The sequence below is a fragment of the Rhamphochromis longiceps genome, linkage group LG17, assembly GCF_057381845.1.
Source record: "Rhamphochromis longiceps isolate RC_006_pf linkage group LG17, R_longiceps_female_GT1.1, whole genome shotgun sequence".
Taxonomy (NCBI): Eukaryota; Metazoa; Chordata; class Actinopteri; order Cichliformes; family Cichlidae; genus Rhamphochromis; species Rhamphochromis longiceps.
The window spans coordinates 22,217,731-22,233,367 of NC_140573.1; the positions used below are offsets into that span (position 1 = coordinate 22,217,731).

General features: G+C 39.9%; 3 protein-coding genes across 3 annotated transcripts; 1 reads left to right on the forward strand and 2 right to left on the reverse strand.

The window, feature by feature from the left end:
- Positions 1-6,156: 6,156 nt before the first annotated feature.
- Positions 6,157-6,898, reverse strand: LOC146649688 (histone H2A-like). Its single transcript, XM_085386296.1, has one exon. It carries the CDS (start codon positions 6,845-6,847, stop codon positions 6,461-6,463), a length of 387 nt encoding a protein of 128 aa, XP_085242422.1. The 5' UTR covers positions 6,848-6,898; the 3' UTR covers positions 6,157-6,460.
- A 265-nt stretch (positions 6,899-7,163) lies between these two features.
- Positions 7,164-7,683, forward strand: LOC146649689 (histone H3). Its single transcript, XM_085386294.1, has one exon. It carries the CDS (start codon positions 7,191-7,193, stop codon positions 7,599-7,601), a length of 411 nt encoding a protein of 136 aa, XP_085242420.1. The 5' UTR covers positions 7,164-7,190; the 3' UTR covers positions 7,602-7,683.
- A 6,202-nt stretch (positions 7,684-13,885) lies between these two features.
- LOC146649690 (histone H4) lies at positions 13,886-15,403 on the reverse strand. Its single transcript, XM_085386302.1, has one exon. The coding sequence runs from the start codon at positions 15,330-15,332 to the stop codon at positions 15,021-15,023; it is 312 nt and encodes a 103-aa protein (XP_085242428.1). The 5' UTR covers positions 15,333-15,403; the 3' UTR covers positions 13,886-15,020.
- Between the last annotated feature and the right edge of the window lie 234 nt (positions 15,404-15,637).

The window sequence follows — 15,637 nt, forward strand, 5'->3', positions numbered from 1 at the left end:
CGCATGTTTGTTCTTTTTCAATGATAATATCTAATACATCCTCTAGTCTAGACATAATTATTTTAGCAAAAATCTTATAATCTACATTCATTATTGTCAGTTGCCTATAATTGTTAATATCTTCTCTATCACCTTTCTTATATAATAAACACATAACTCCTTCATAAAACGATTTACCCATTGTTTCTCTTTCTATTCCTTCATTAAAATACTGAGTTAACAATTCAGACAGTTCTTTACTCACAGTTTTGTAAAATTCAGAGGGGAGTCCATCCAGACCAGGTGTTTTATCGGTACTAAGTTGGTTAATTACTGACTCCACTTCCTCTCTTTTAATTTTCCCAATCAAAGTTTCATAAATGACAGAATCTAATGGTTCAACCTCACTCAAAAAATTGTTAATAGCGTCGCTGTTTGTAACTATGGATGAAAACATCTCCGAACAATAGTCTCTAATTACTTGTCTTTTCCCCTCTTCTTTAAAAACTGACTTTCCATGTTTATCCTTAATTGAGACAATAAAGTCATTCCGACTTTTCTTTTGATTATTAAAAATCATATAATCACTGTTCCCGTGAAAGTCAGTACGTCGCAACATATTAAATAAAACTTCTCTATTGACTCGATCAATGTCCTCTTTAAGAGACGTCATTTGATTTTCCTCCTCCTCTTCCTTCTCCTTCTTATTTCTTAAATATATATATCTACACACATCTTCGTTATATTTTACATTCTTTGCATGATTTAATTCTCTCGCTTTAAATTTAAAAAATTGACACATACGTCGTTTAAGAAGCTCCCAAAGTTCCGAGAAAGAAGTAGTAAAAATCTTAAGATGTAATATTTTCCTAATTTCAGATTTAACTTCGGACACAAGCAACTCGTCTGCTAACAAGGATGTATTCAATTTCCAATAGTTCAAAAATTCATGGGGACAACACGACACTGTTGCTATAACCACCATATGATCAGAAAAGTCTGCCATAGCCACCATACATTGCTGTATGGAGCTGCAGATTTGGTTGCAGGTTAACATAGCTGGACTGGCCATCGGGCATACCGGGCATATGCCCGGTGACTTGTTTTTTTATTTTATTTTATTAAGGGCATGAACAATGAGAGGTGGTGGATTGGCCAGATGCAGGTCGATGTGTAAAAATAACTCAGTTGTTTGGTGGTGGCTATGGCGGAGCTTCCACAGAGGCCAGCAGGTGGATGAGGGAAGGGGAGGCAGGAGGAGGAGAGACCCGAGGCAGCCGCCAGTCCGAGTGTCAGGTGAACTGAACTTCAGGTAAGAAGTTATGACCTGCAGTCTATCTGGGTCAGATATAAACTAAGTTTAGGTGGAGTTTATTTTTGTTGTGCTGACTTTTTACCGTCAGTTGCAATAACTCATACTGCCCGAGCTAGGAGTTTCTGTACAGCTGTTCAGTTGCTATGATGTTACTGATAGTGAACTTTATTTTATTCATAAGGTTAGTTAGTTAGTAGAGTTGCCAACGGCTCCTTAAAAATGGAATGGTCCCTCATTCGTTTGGTATTGAGCTGAGAAGAGACGCAGTTTGTCCCGAACTTTAGCTAGAATGGAAAAAGACAAAGCTGGATTTATTCTGTGTGTTTACGCTGCACAGCTGCCTCTTCTCTCATCTCCCCCTCCCTCTTCTGTTGCTACTTCAATCATGAAACTGATCAATGACAGTTTGAACAGCCATTCAATGTGATAGCCATATCGGAGACCTGGATAACTCCTGGAAAAGAAGAAGACTTTAAAATAAATGGATATGAATTCCTTCATGTAGACAGGATCAACAAGAAAGGAGGTGGGGTGGCACTTTACATTGATAAAAACCTAAAGTACAAAAGAATGGGAAGAATGACAACTGTTATTGATGGAGTGATGGAATGTTTATCAGTGGAAATAAGTATAGAAAAAAGGAAAAACCTAATTGTCAGTTGTATATATAGAACACCAGGATCTAAGATTGAGATATTTAAGGATAATATGGAGGACTTATTTACAAATATAAATCAGAAAAGAATGTTTATTTGTGGGGACTTTAATATTGACTTATTGAATCCAAATCATAATAAGAGTACAGAAGAATTTATTGATTCCATGTACAGCATAGGTTTATTTCCACTGATAACAAGACCGACCAGAATAACATCTCATTGTGCAACTCTATTAGATAATATATTTACAAATATAATAGAAGGAAAGATAAAAAGTGGGCTGTTAATCAATGATATAAGTGACCATTTACCAGTCTTTGCATCGTATAATTGCCATTATAAAGTGAACAACGATGGACATAAGATTATTTACAAAAGAATAAGAACAGAGAAGACCTTAAATTGTCTTAGAAATGAACTTTTAAAGCAAGATTGGAATATTGTGTATGAACAAACAGAAGTTAATAAAGCTTACGAAGGATTTTTAAGAACATTTAACACATTACTTGATAAAAACTGCCCAGTAATTGAAATCAATAGGAAACACAACTATGCAGGAAGACCATGGATGACAAAAGGACTACAAAATGCCAGCAAAAAAAAGAATACCTTATATCGAGAATTCATAAAAAAGAGAACAATAGAAACTGAAATGAAGTATAAAACTTACAAAAATAAATTAACTAATATAATGAGATCCTGTAAAAGAGAGTATTACATTAAAAGGTTAGAACACAATAAAGATAACACAAGAGATATATGGAATGTATTAAACAGAATAATCAAAAATGAATCAAGGAATAATGATTACCCTGGGTACTTTATAGAAGGGACAAGAAGTATTAATAACATGGAGGAGATAGTAAATGGCTTTAATGAATTCTTCGTAAACATAGGGCCAAAACTGGCAGAAGAAATAAAGGTTGATGGAATAGAAAGGGACACTGGTGAAAATATTGAAAGGAATAGTAGCTCAATGTTTTTAAGAGCAGTGGAAGAGAAAGAGATTTATGACATGGTTAGAGGACTTAAGAACAAAACCAGTACAGACTGGAATGATATTGATATGGTAACGGTAAAGACAGTTATTGATGGTATCGTAAAACCATTAAAATATATATTCAACTTGTCGTTTCAAAAAGGAGTTTTTCCACAAAAAATGAAAGTTGCTAAAGTTATTCCCATTTACAAAACCGGTGAAAGACATAATTTTACAAACTATAGACCAGTGTCAATACTCTCCCAGTTCTCTAAGATACTGGAAAAACTCTTCATAAAAAGATTTGACAGTTTTGTGGAAAAATATGAATTAATGACAGATAGTCAGTATGGGTTCAGAAACAACAGATCAACAGCTTTGGCACTGATAGATTTAATGGAAAAGATAACGGAATGTATGGATAATAAGAGGTATGCGCTCGGAGTTTTCTTAGATCTAAAGAAGGCGTTTGATACTGTTAATCATGAAATTCTATTAAAAAAACTGGAAAAGTACGGGTTTAGGGGAGTGGTTTTGGAATGGTTAAAAAGCTATGTAGGGAATAGGCAACAATATGTACAAATAAATGAATATAAATCTAATTTGATGGATATAGCTTGTGGAGTACCTCAAGGTTCAGTACTGGGTCCAAAAATGTTTATTATGTACTTAAATGATATCTGCAGAGTATCGGAGATTTTAAAGTTTGTAATATTTGCAGATGACACAAATATACTGTGTGCAGGTGGGGAATTGCCACAGGTTTTGGAAATGATCACACAGGAATTAACGATATTAAAGAAGTGGTTTGATATAAATAAATTATCATTGAATCTCGATAAAACCAAATTTATGTTGTTTGGAAACCAAAAGAAAAACATCGAAGTAGAAATATGTGTTGACAATGTATATTTAGAAAGAGTAAATGAAATAAAATTTCTTGGGGTGATCATTGACCACAAGCTCTGTTGGAAGCCACACATTACTTATGTTCGGGGGAAATTGGCACGGGGCATTGCCGTCCTGGGAAAAGCAAAGCATATGTTGGATCAGAAAGCACTGCACATTTTATACTGTGCTTTACTACTGCCATATATGAGCTACTGTGTAGAGGTCTGGGGAAACACATACAAAAGTAACACACAAACAATAACTATAATACAGAAAAGGGCCATTAGATTAATAAATAATGTAGGGTACAGGGACCATACAAATGCACTCTTTGTCAAAATGCAAGCTATTAAATTCCAAGACTTGGTGAAGCTTAAAACAGCGCAAATAATGTATAAAGTCAGAAATAAATTGCTTCCCAAAGAAATCTGTAAATTGTTCATAGAAAGAGAAGGTGGGTATAACTTAAGAGGGAAATGGAATTTAAAAATACAAAGTGCTAGAACAACTTTAAGAACTATGTCAATCTCAATTGCAGGAGTTAAATTATGGAACAGTCTAACAGAAGAAATAAAAGACAGTCAAAACATAAAACAGTTTAAAGTAAAATATAAAAACCTAATTTTAAATAAGTATAAGAATGAAGAAAACGGGGTTAACCCAGGACGGTAATGTTGCTGGAAATGGTGTTGCGGTTCTTTTTTGGTTGTTTTTTTGTTTTGTTTTGGTTTGTTGTTTTTCCATAACTTGTGTATCTGCAAATATACACATTCTGTATTTTTCATATGAAAGAAACTATACTGTGGTGGGGCTTGCTAATTTCTTGTTTTTGATTTATGTATGTTATGTTTTGTTTTACTTCATATGTTTATATGTTTCATATGTTGTTTGTTTAATTTAAGACAAAAAAAAATTAAATGAATGAGAGGTAAAACTTGAGGGGGTAGGGACAAATAAGTAAATACTTCAGCCTACTCCTTTTCAAACAAATAATGGAATGATATTTTGTAATGATTGTGAAGGCACATGTTTGAAATGTTTGAAATAAAAATGAACTGAACTGAACTGAACTGAATGATGAGCTGATCAGCTTTTCTCTCTTGTTTGTTTATCGCCCACTTTGTGCCAGAAAGAGGAAACCAGCAGATGTCGCGCTAAACAACAGCAGCACGTTTAAGCTTGATCAGCTGTTGTTAGAATTTATTTAATATTAATTTCCAGTATCAGCTGATGTTTGCTGGAGCTACAGCTGGTCATGATGTCGGTTTGGATATGTGGTGAGAGGGAAACATGAAGATGAAACCAGGAGATGTCCTTACTGAATCATCAGAGCTGTGATGGAGAAACAGGTTTACCTTTTAGGTGACATGAATGAGTTGAAGGGAAGTTATGAGCTGTTTCTGAGAGACAAATAACCCCAGGATCCTTTTTTAGGTAGCTGACAGCTGGTAACTGTGCAGGTGCGGATCTAGCAAAGTTATGCCAGGGGGCCAGGTAGGGAATTAACAGGGAGAGGGGGGCACAAAGAAATACTTTTCTTTCTTATTCTCATTTAAAATATTTAGCTTTTATTAAATAATTATCTAAATCTTACAACCAAAGTTTTTATCTGATGTCAAATGTATAGAAATCATACATATACCAACAAGACAGTGTACATCACTGTCACAACAGCGTTTGTTTTCATTCAAAGGCTTTATGGCTTTAATACCTGGTGGGCCGGTCTCTAGTCAAAATGCCCGATTTTCTGTCCCAGTCCAGCCCTGCAGGTTAATACTGGCAGTGTCACCATGCCAGCTGACTGTATTTCATCGTCAGCCAGTGTTGTTCTTTATCAATATTACCAAAGTTTACCATAAGGCAGCATAGAAAGTATTTACTTGCTTTCAGGTTTTATTCAAATGTTAGTCTTTTCAGTTGTTTCCCCACTTTTTTCCTGTTTCAAAATCAAACACCAGTTTGTGAGAAGATTATCTTCTTTTTTTAAATAGGCAGATAAAGTTTTACATTGGAACTGGCTAATTTGTCAATTTTTTGTTACAAATGTTCATATTTTAATATTCAAAAATGTTTTTGCCCAAAACATATGTGCACTACATGTCAGTAAAAATACTATGCAAATATTGCTGTCCTTGACTGCTGAGTAAACACTGACAAAGCACTGATTGTATCTCTTGTACTTTATCCGAGGTGTCCTCGGGAGACATCACCCGTTTCCTTCCCTCACTGGGGATGTAGGGTCTGTCTGCCGGTAGCCCAGCTGCACCCTGCAGCAGCGCTTAACAGCTGATTCCTAATGTAAATGAGGTTGAACAAGGCATGAGCCTTAACCACACAGCAGGAGAGACTGAGAGCTTTTGACTTTTTTTATTTTTTTATTTTGACTTTATACTAAGACCCTCTATTCTTGTGAATAAAACAAACACTGCTTAAGCACTCATGATAGTATATTTTGAAGGTGGATTTCAGTCCCTGACCATGTAAGGTGATATGAATGAACATACATTTCAAAATAAATCAAGATGCATAATCTACATATCCCAGTTACAGACAGTAACAGCAAGAAGGAGGTTTGCTCAGATAGGAGTGTGTGGCTCTTAAAAGAGCCGTTTTTTGGTGAAGCCGAACGCTTTGCATTTACTTGGCCTTGGCGGGCTTCTCGGTCTTTTTGGGCAGCAGCACAGCCTGGATGTTGGGCAGCACACCACCTTGAGCGATGGTGACTCCCCCCAGGAGTTTGTTGAGCTCCTCGTCGTTGCGCACAGCCAGCTGCAGGTGACGTGGGATGATACGAGTCTTCTTGTTGTCGCGGGCCGCGTTGCCAGCCAGCTCCAAGATCTCAGCGGTCAGGTACTCGAGCACAGCTGCCAGGTAAACGGGGGCGCCAGCTCCCACACGCTCCGCATAGTTGCCTTTGCGCAGCAGTCTGTGGACACGACCCACGGGGAACTGAAGCCCGGCACGGGATGAGCGAGTCTTGGCCTTAGCTCTGGCTTTGCCTCCAGTCTTTCCGCGTCCACTCATTTTGACAGGTTCTTCTCTTCGTAGTATCAACACTCAAAAGAAATGTGGCCTGATCGGCTCAAAGCCTCGCTTATATTTCCGCAGAGCGCGCGCAGCTTCGTCACGCACCAATCGCAGAGAGGCTTGCGGCAGCGCGCAATTACAATGCACTTTTCTCCAATGAGAAGCACACACCGAGGCGGGGCGGTGCTCCTCTGAACGGTGCTGAGCACCACGTGGAGCCCCTCACCAATCATGAGCCGGGGAGGCACCGCGTCACAGACACACACAGTTTAAGAGCAGCGAGTCTCCTCTGTTTGCTACAAAATCTGCCCTTAACACAGGAAAAGAAAAGTGAGAAACAATGGCAAGAACCAAGCAGACCGCTCGCAAGTCTACTGGCGGCAAAGCCCCCAGGAAGCAGCTCGCCACTAAGGCTGCCCGTAAGAGCGCCCCGGCCACCGGAGGCGTCAAGAAGCCTCACCGTTACAGGCCCGGTACCGTGGCTCTGCGCGAGATCCGCCGTTACCAGAAATCCACCGAGCTGCTCATCCGCAAGCTGCCCTTCCAGCGCCTGGTCCGCGAGATCGCTCAGGACTTCAAGACCGACCTGCGCTTCCAGAGCTCTGCCGTTATGGCTCTGCAAGAGGCCAGTGAGGCTTACCTGGTCGGTCTCTTCGAGGACACAAACCTGTGCGCCATCCACGCCAAGCGGGTCACCATCATGCCCAAAGACATCCAGCTGGCTCGCCGCATCCGCGGAGAGAGAGCTTAAGCTACTCGCTCACCTACAAACAACGGCTCTTTTCAGAGCCACCTCCCTCCCACCAAGAGCTCGCTCCTTTCTTACTATTACATCAATATTATAGTCACACTTTAATCTTCATGCTCTTTCTATACCAGAAACTACAGTCAGCATGAACGTGGAAATCACTGACTTCAGTTACAAAAATGCTTCATTAATTTTTAGCATGAATTGTTCTATCCTTAAATGTCTCCCTCCTTTACTTATTTACTTTTTTTTTTTTTTTTTTATAAATACTATGGACATGCCAGTAAGCCTAACATGTTAACATTAGTGTACAGAGGCTGTTAAATTTATGTCTAATGTTAAAATGTTGGTGACACAATTTCATCCTAATGGTACTGACATAGTCATAGGGTTAATTTTTGAGACAAAATATCATGAGGTCGTCATGCTTCTGCAAATATTCCACCTTGTAGTGCAGTTTGCACAAACGGTTTTAAAAATGCACTCACCCTACAAACATTACTGATGAGTCAAGATCTACACAAAGTGACAGAAACACTGAAGCAGCTACCCATTTTATTCTTATTGTCATGTATGTCCTATTTGTCAGGTGATAGAAGAACCAACAGAGAGTAATGGTGATACAAGATCACAGGTGAAATTGGAGGATGACTTGGTGGTTCATTACTGTTTTTGAAGCACATGTGTGACTGCATGTATTTGGAATGTCTCCCTGTTATTTATTAGGTGACAGAGGCAGCTCTGCCATGTTGTAGCTCGGACTGAGGTGAAGAGGCGAGGTCACGGGTGACTGACTGATGATTTGGTGCTATAGATTAACTAGTATTTATTATCGTGACAATTGTCAGGCTGCTTTTAGTCATCCCAGTATCCTCGGCTGAGGCTGAAAGAAGCTTCAGTGCTCTCACAAGACTAAAAACGAGATCAACAATGACTCAAATGAGATTAAACAATGCTACTGTAGGCCATGTTCACCAGGAGAGACTGGACAGTATATAAAACCAATATGCCAGCAGTTTATCTCAGTTAACGAGAGGAGCAGGCATGTGTTTGGCTCCTTCACATAGTGGACATTGAGTTGTTGTGTGGGGCACCAGTAGTCCATGTCTGTTGCTGTAACAGGAGTTCATGTTTAGAATAAAAAAATCCCAGCTCACTTATTTGATAGGGGCAATAGTGTGCATAAAATGTTGCACAATGTTGCTGAGAGATCTTTTACTTTGTGGTAATCTTAGATGAGTAGTTTTATGGACAAAAACCACCAGGTCATTCAGTGTTCCCTTAGTGCTAATGTATAAGAGATGTTGGTGTATTATAACTGAAGTAATGTTGTTAAGTCCTTAAAGTCATATTCTTTTATTGTCATCACTGTATTTGAAGCTAATTTTATTTTGTATGATACCTGATTTACTATGATGGAATATGGCTGAAGTAAACTAAAGTCTACAATTCTTAGTCATTTGTTTAATAGTAATTTGACATTATATAATTCACATATAAAACTATGAATTGTACTTTTAAATGGTTTAAAAGCATGTAGAACAGCATATGTAGGCAAGTATATTTCTCCTCTTTTTATCAAGAAGCAAAGACAAAAGCAGGGCAGTGTTCGGTGGTTGAATCATCCGTCCCCCACCAATGCCAAAACCAAATCTATGCTCTTGCCAGAATCGTCCCCCGCCACCTGCAGCTGGCCGTCCGCAACGATGAAGAGCTGAACAAGCTGCTGGGCTGAGTGACGATCGCTCAGGGTGGTGTGCTGCCCAACATGCAGGCCAAGAAGACTGAGAAAGGGACAACAACTTCACATTAGAAAGGTAGCCAGTCTTTAAGTGATGACGTGACGAATCCTGCTTCCGGGCCTAAAGTAGTCTGTGTTCAATATGGCTTTTGTGTTGTTAACATGTTTAATGTTATGTATTTTCTTCTATTTAATCTCAAAAAGCTCCTAAAAACAGTCAGTGATCACTGTTGGCCTTCCTCGGCTTTTATTACTGCCAATCATTTTAAAGCTCAATTTTTAAACCCTTATGATGTAACTACAGCCCAGCCCATGCAGCAGTATATGAATGACTAACCTCGTATTGTGGATGAATTATCTCAGTTGTTGTATATATATATATATATATATATATATATATATATATATATATATATATATATATATATATATACATACATAAATACATACATACATACATACATACATATATACACACATACACATATACATATATACACATATACATACATATATATACATATACATACATGTGATCTTACGTAAATTCAGTAAGATCATAATTCACGTCGGCAGTAATGACACCCGGTTACGCCAATCGGAGGTCACTAAAATCAATATTGAATCGGTGTGCAACTTTGCCAAAACAATGTCGGACTCTGTAGTTTTCTCTGGTCCCCTCCCCAATCAGACCAGGAGTGACATGTTTAGCCGCATGTTCTCCTTAAATTGCTGGCTGTCTGAGTGGTGTCCCAGAAACGATGTGGGCTTCATAGATAATTGGCAAACCTTCTGGAGGAAACCTGGTCTTGTTAGGAGAGACGGCATCCATCCCACTTTGGATGGAGCAGCTCTCATTTCTAGAAATATGGACAAATTTATTAAACCCCCCAAAATATGACTATCCAGAGTTGGGACCAGGAAGCAGAGTTGCAGTCTTACACGCCCCTCTGCAGCTTCTCTCCTCCTGCTACCCCCCCCCCAAAAAAAAAAAAAAACCATCTCCATAGAGACTGTGTCGGCTCCCAAACAGACAAAAAACTAACTAAAAACCAGCAACAAACAACTTAAACATAAACAATTACAAAGAAAGAACAATAAAGTATCCACATCTGAACCAAAGAGTAAAACAGTGAAATGTGGATTATTAAATATTAGGTCTCTCTCCTCCAAGTCTCTGTTAGTACATGACTTAATAATTGATCAACAAATTGATTTACTCTACCTTACAGAAACCTGGTTGCAGCAGGATGATTATGTTAGTTTAAATGAATCAACACCCCCGAGTCATTCTAACTACCAGAAATCTCGAAGCACAAGCCGAGGGGGCGGTGTGGCAGCAATTTTTCACACCAGCCTATCAATTAATGAAAGACCAAGACAGACTTTTAATTCATTTGAAAGCCTGATGCTTAGCCTCGTCCACCCCAGCTGTAAAACTCAGAAACCAGTCTTACTTGTTATCATCTATCGTCCACCTGGGCCTTACACAGAGTTTCTGTCTGATTTCTCAGACTTTATATCTAATTTAGTTCTGAGCTCAGATAAAATAATTATTGTGGGTGATTTTAACATCCATGTAGATGCTAAAAATGACAGCCTCAACATGGCATTTAATCTGTTATTAGACTCAATTGGTTTCTCTCAAAATGTAAAAGAACCCACCCACCACTTTAATCACACTCTAGATCTTGTTTTAACATATGGCATAGAAACTGAACATTTAACAGTGTTTCCTGCAAACCCTCTCCTGTCTGATCATTTCCTGATAACATTTACATTTACAATAATTGATTACACAGCGGTGGAGAGTAGACTTTATCAAAGTAGATGTCTTTCTGAAAGCGCTGTAACTAAGTTTAAGAATATAATCCACCCACTGTTATCATCTTCAATGCCCTGTACCAACACAGAGCAGAGCAGCTATCTGAACACTACCCCAACAGAGGTCGATTATCTTGTTAATAATTTCACCTCCTCACTACGTACGACTCTGGATACTGTAGCTCCTGTGAAAACTAAGGTCTCTAATCAGAAGTACCTGACTCCGTGGTATAATTCTCAAACACGTACCCTAAAGCAGATGACTCGTAATCTGGAGAGGAAATGGCGTGTCACAAATTTAGAGGATCATCATTTAGCCTGGAGAAATAGTTTGCTGCTTTATAAGAAAGCCCTCCGCAAAGCCAGAACATCTTACTATTCATCACTGATTGAAGAAAATAAGAACAACCCCAGATTTCTCTTCAGCACTGTAGCCAGGCTGACAAAAAGTCAGAGCTCTTTTGAGCCAACAATCCCTTTAACGTTAACTAGTAATGACTTCATGAACTTCTTCACAAATAAAATCTTTATCATTAGAGAAAAAATTACCAGTAATCATCCCACAGATGTAATATTATCTACAGCTACTCTTAGTACCATTGATGTTAAGTTAGACTCTTTTTCTCTAATTGATCTTTCTGAGTTAACTTCAATAATTACTTCCTCCAAACCATCAACGTGTCTTTTAGACCCCATTCCTACAAAACTGCTCAAAGAAGTCCTGCCATTAATTAATTCTTCGATCTTAAATATAATCAACCTATCTCTAATGATCGGCTATGTACCACAGGCCTTCAAGCTAGCTGTAGTTAAACCTTTACTCAAAAAGCCATCTCTAGACCCAGCAGTCTTAGCTAATTATAGGCCAATCTCCAACCTTCCTTTCATATCAAAAATCCTTGAAAGAGTAGTTGTCAAACAGCTAACAGATCATCTGCAGAGGAATGGTTTATTTGAAGAGTTTCAGTCAGGTTTCAGAGCTCATCACAGCACAGAAACAGCTTTAGTGAAGGTTACAAATGATCTTCTTATGGCCTCTGACAGTGGACTCATCTCTGTGCTTGTCCTGCTAGACCTTAGTGCAGCATTCGATACTGTCGACCATAATATCCTATTAGAGCGATTAGAACATGCTGTAGGTATTACAGGTACTGCGCTGCAGTGGTTTGTATCATATCTATCTAATAGACTCCAATTTGTTCATGTAAATGGAGAGTCCTCTTCACACACTGAGGTTAATTATGGAGTTCCACAGGGTTCAGTGCTAGGACCAATTCTGTTTACATTATACATGCTTCCCTTAGGCAGTATCATTAGAAGACATAGCATACATTTTCACTGCTATGCAGATGACACCCAGCTCTATCTGTCCATGAAGCCAGATAACGCACACCAATTAGTTAAACTGCAGGAATGTCTTACAGACATAAAGACCTGGATGGCCGCTAACTTTCTGCTTCTTAATTCAGATAAAACTGAGGTTATTGTACTTGGCCCTGAAAAGCCTAGAAATATGGTATCTAACCAGATTCTTACCCTGGATGGCATTACCTTGGCCTCCAGTAACGCTGTGAGGAACCTTGGAGTCATTTTTGACCAGGACATGTCCTTCAATGCACATATTAAACAAATATGTAAGACTGCATTCTTCCATTTGCGCAGCATCTCTAAAATTAGAAATATCCTGTCTCAGAGTGACGCTGAAAAACTAGTTCATGCATTTATTACTTCCAGGCTGGACTACTGTAATTCATTATTATCAGGATGTCCAAAAAACTCACTGAAAAGCCTTCAGCTAATCCAAAATGCTGCAGCAAGAGTACTGACAGGGACTAGAAAGAGAGAGCATATTTCTCCTGTTTTGGCTTCCCTTCATTGGCTTCCTGTTAAATCCAGAATTGAATTCAAAATCCTGCTCCTAACATACAAGGTCTTAAATAATCAGGCCCCATCTTATCTTAATGACCTTGTAGTACCATATCACCCTATTAGAGCACTTCGCTCTCGCTCTGCAGGCCTACTTGTTGTTCCTAGAGTATTTAAAAGTAGAATGGGAGGGAGAGCCTTCAGTTTTCAGGCCCCTCTTCTGTGGAACCAGCTTCCAGTTTGGATTCAGGAGACAGACACTATCTCTACTTTCAAGATTAGGCTTAAAACTTTCCTTTTTGCTAAAGCATATAGTTAGGGCTGGACCAGGTGACCCTGAATCCTCCCTTAGTTATGCTGCAATAGACATAGGCTGCCGGGGGATTCCCATGATGCATTGAGTTTTTCCTTTCCAGTCACCTTTCTCGCTCACTATGTATTAACAGACCTCTCTGCATTGAATCATATCTGTTATTAACCTCTGTCTCTCTTCCACAGCATGTCTTTTATCCTGTCTTCCTTCTCTCACCCCAACCAGTCGCAGCAGGTGGCCGCCCCTCCCTGAGCCTGGTTCTGCCGGAGGTTTCTTCCTGTTAAAAGGGAGTTTTTCCTTCCCACTGTTGCCAAAGTGCTTGCTCATAGGGGGTCATATGATTGTTGGGTTTTTCCTCTGTATCTATGAAGCGCCTTGAGGCGACTTATGTTGTGATTTGGCGCTATATAAATAAAATTGAATTGAATTGAATTGAATATACATGCATATACATATATATATACACATATATAAAACACTCAGCACGCCCCTGCGGGCGGTTTATCCTCCAAGCTCGGGTCCTCTACCAGAGGCCTGGGAGCTTGAGGGTCCTGCGCAGTATCTCAGCTGTTCCCAGGACTGCGCTCTTCTGGACAGAGATCTCCGATGTTATTCCCGGGATCTGCTGGAGCCACTCGCCTAGCTTGGGAGTCACCGCACCTAGTGCTCCGATTACCACGGGGACCACTGTTACCTTCACCCTCCACATCCTCTCGAGCTCTTCTCTGAGCCCTTGGTATTTCTCCAGCTTCTCGTGTTCCTTCTTCCTGATATTGCTGTCATTCGGAACCGCTACATCGATCACTACGGCCGTCTTCTTCTGTTTATCTACCACCACTATGTCCGGTTGGTTAGCCACCACCATTTTGTCCGTCTGTATCTGGAAGTCCCACAGGATCTTAGCTCGGTCATTCTGCACCACCCTTGGGGGCATCTCCCATTTTGACCTCGGGACTTCCGGGTTATACTCGGCACAGATGTTCCTGTACACTATGCCGGCCACTTGGTTATGGCGCTCCATGTATGCCTTGCCTGCTAGCATCTTGCACCCTGCTGTTATGTGCTGGATTGTCTCTGGGACATCTTTATACAGCCTGCACCTGGGGTCTTGCCTGGTGTGATAGACCCCAGCCTCTATGGATCTTGTGCTCAGATATATACACATACACACACGCTTTCAATTGTGTAATTTAAGTGATCTAGGTAGCTCTGTTTTTGAAGTTCAGTTAACACTAGAAATTTGTTTTGGAGTTTGTACATGTTTTGTCTCTAGGAGCCACCGCATATATTTATATACAAAAATAAATAGAACCACTTTTTTACGTTAGTAATTCCTTTTGTGCATAGTTTTATATTATTGCTAATAATAAATTAAAGCAACAAAATAACCCGAAGAGCCGGGTCTCTAACAAGAGCCAGAAATCCCATCACTAATGCTCGCACGTCAACATGGGCGGGTATCTCTCTCAGGTGCACCAGTGCAGTCCACCATCATGCAGTACAATATTTCCTACCTGACAATTCTCATCACCTAATGGCGTATAAGATATTCAGAGTGCAAAACAAAACACAAAAAGGCAGTAAAAAGTGACAAAAACAAAAAGATGGCAGAACAACGCTCTTAAAGAGAAGTGTGTGGCTCTTAAAAGAGCCGTTTGATGGATTAGGGCGACTGAGTTTAACCGCCAAAGCCGTACAGAGTGCGGCCCTGCCTCTTCAGAGCATACACCACATCCATGGCGGTCACAGTCTTCCTCTTAGCGTGCTCCGTGTAGGTAACAGCATCACGGATGACGTTCTCCAAAAACACCTTCAGCACTCCGCGGGTCTCCTCGTAGATCAGACCGGAGATACGCTTCACTCCGCCACGGCGAGCCAGACGACGGATCGCGGGTTTGGTGATACCCTGGATGTTATCACGGAGCACCTTACGGTGACGCTTGGCGCCTCCTTTCCCGAGTCCTTTGCCACCTTTGCCTCTTCCACTCATGGTTATAATTTCTTCTCTGAACGAGCAAAGTCGAATGAAGTTAAACTCCACGGAGCCGTGTTATTATGTGTGCTCGGCGGACGTAAGAGAAAACAGACGGTGTGACGGCGACTCGAAGCTCAGCGGCTCCGCCCACTCTTCTATTTTCTAAATGTGGAAATGTGGTCTTTTGTTAAATGACAAATTAAGTCTAACCGAAGGGAGACTCACACCAAATCACACACAATGTCTGAGTGGAGTTCACATTTTTATTTCAAACTAAACCCAAGTGTCCGTATTTGTAACAAAAACCACACACCCTCTTA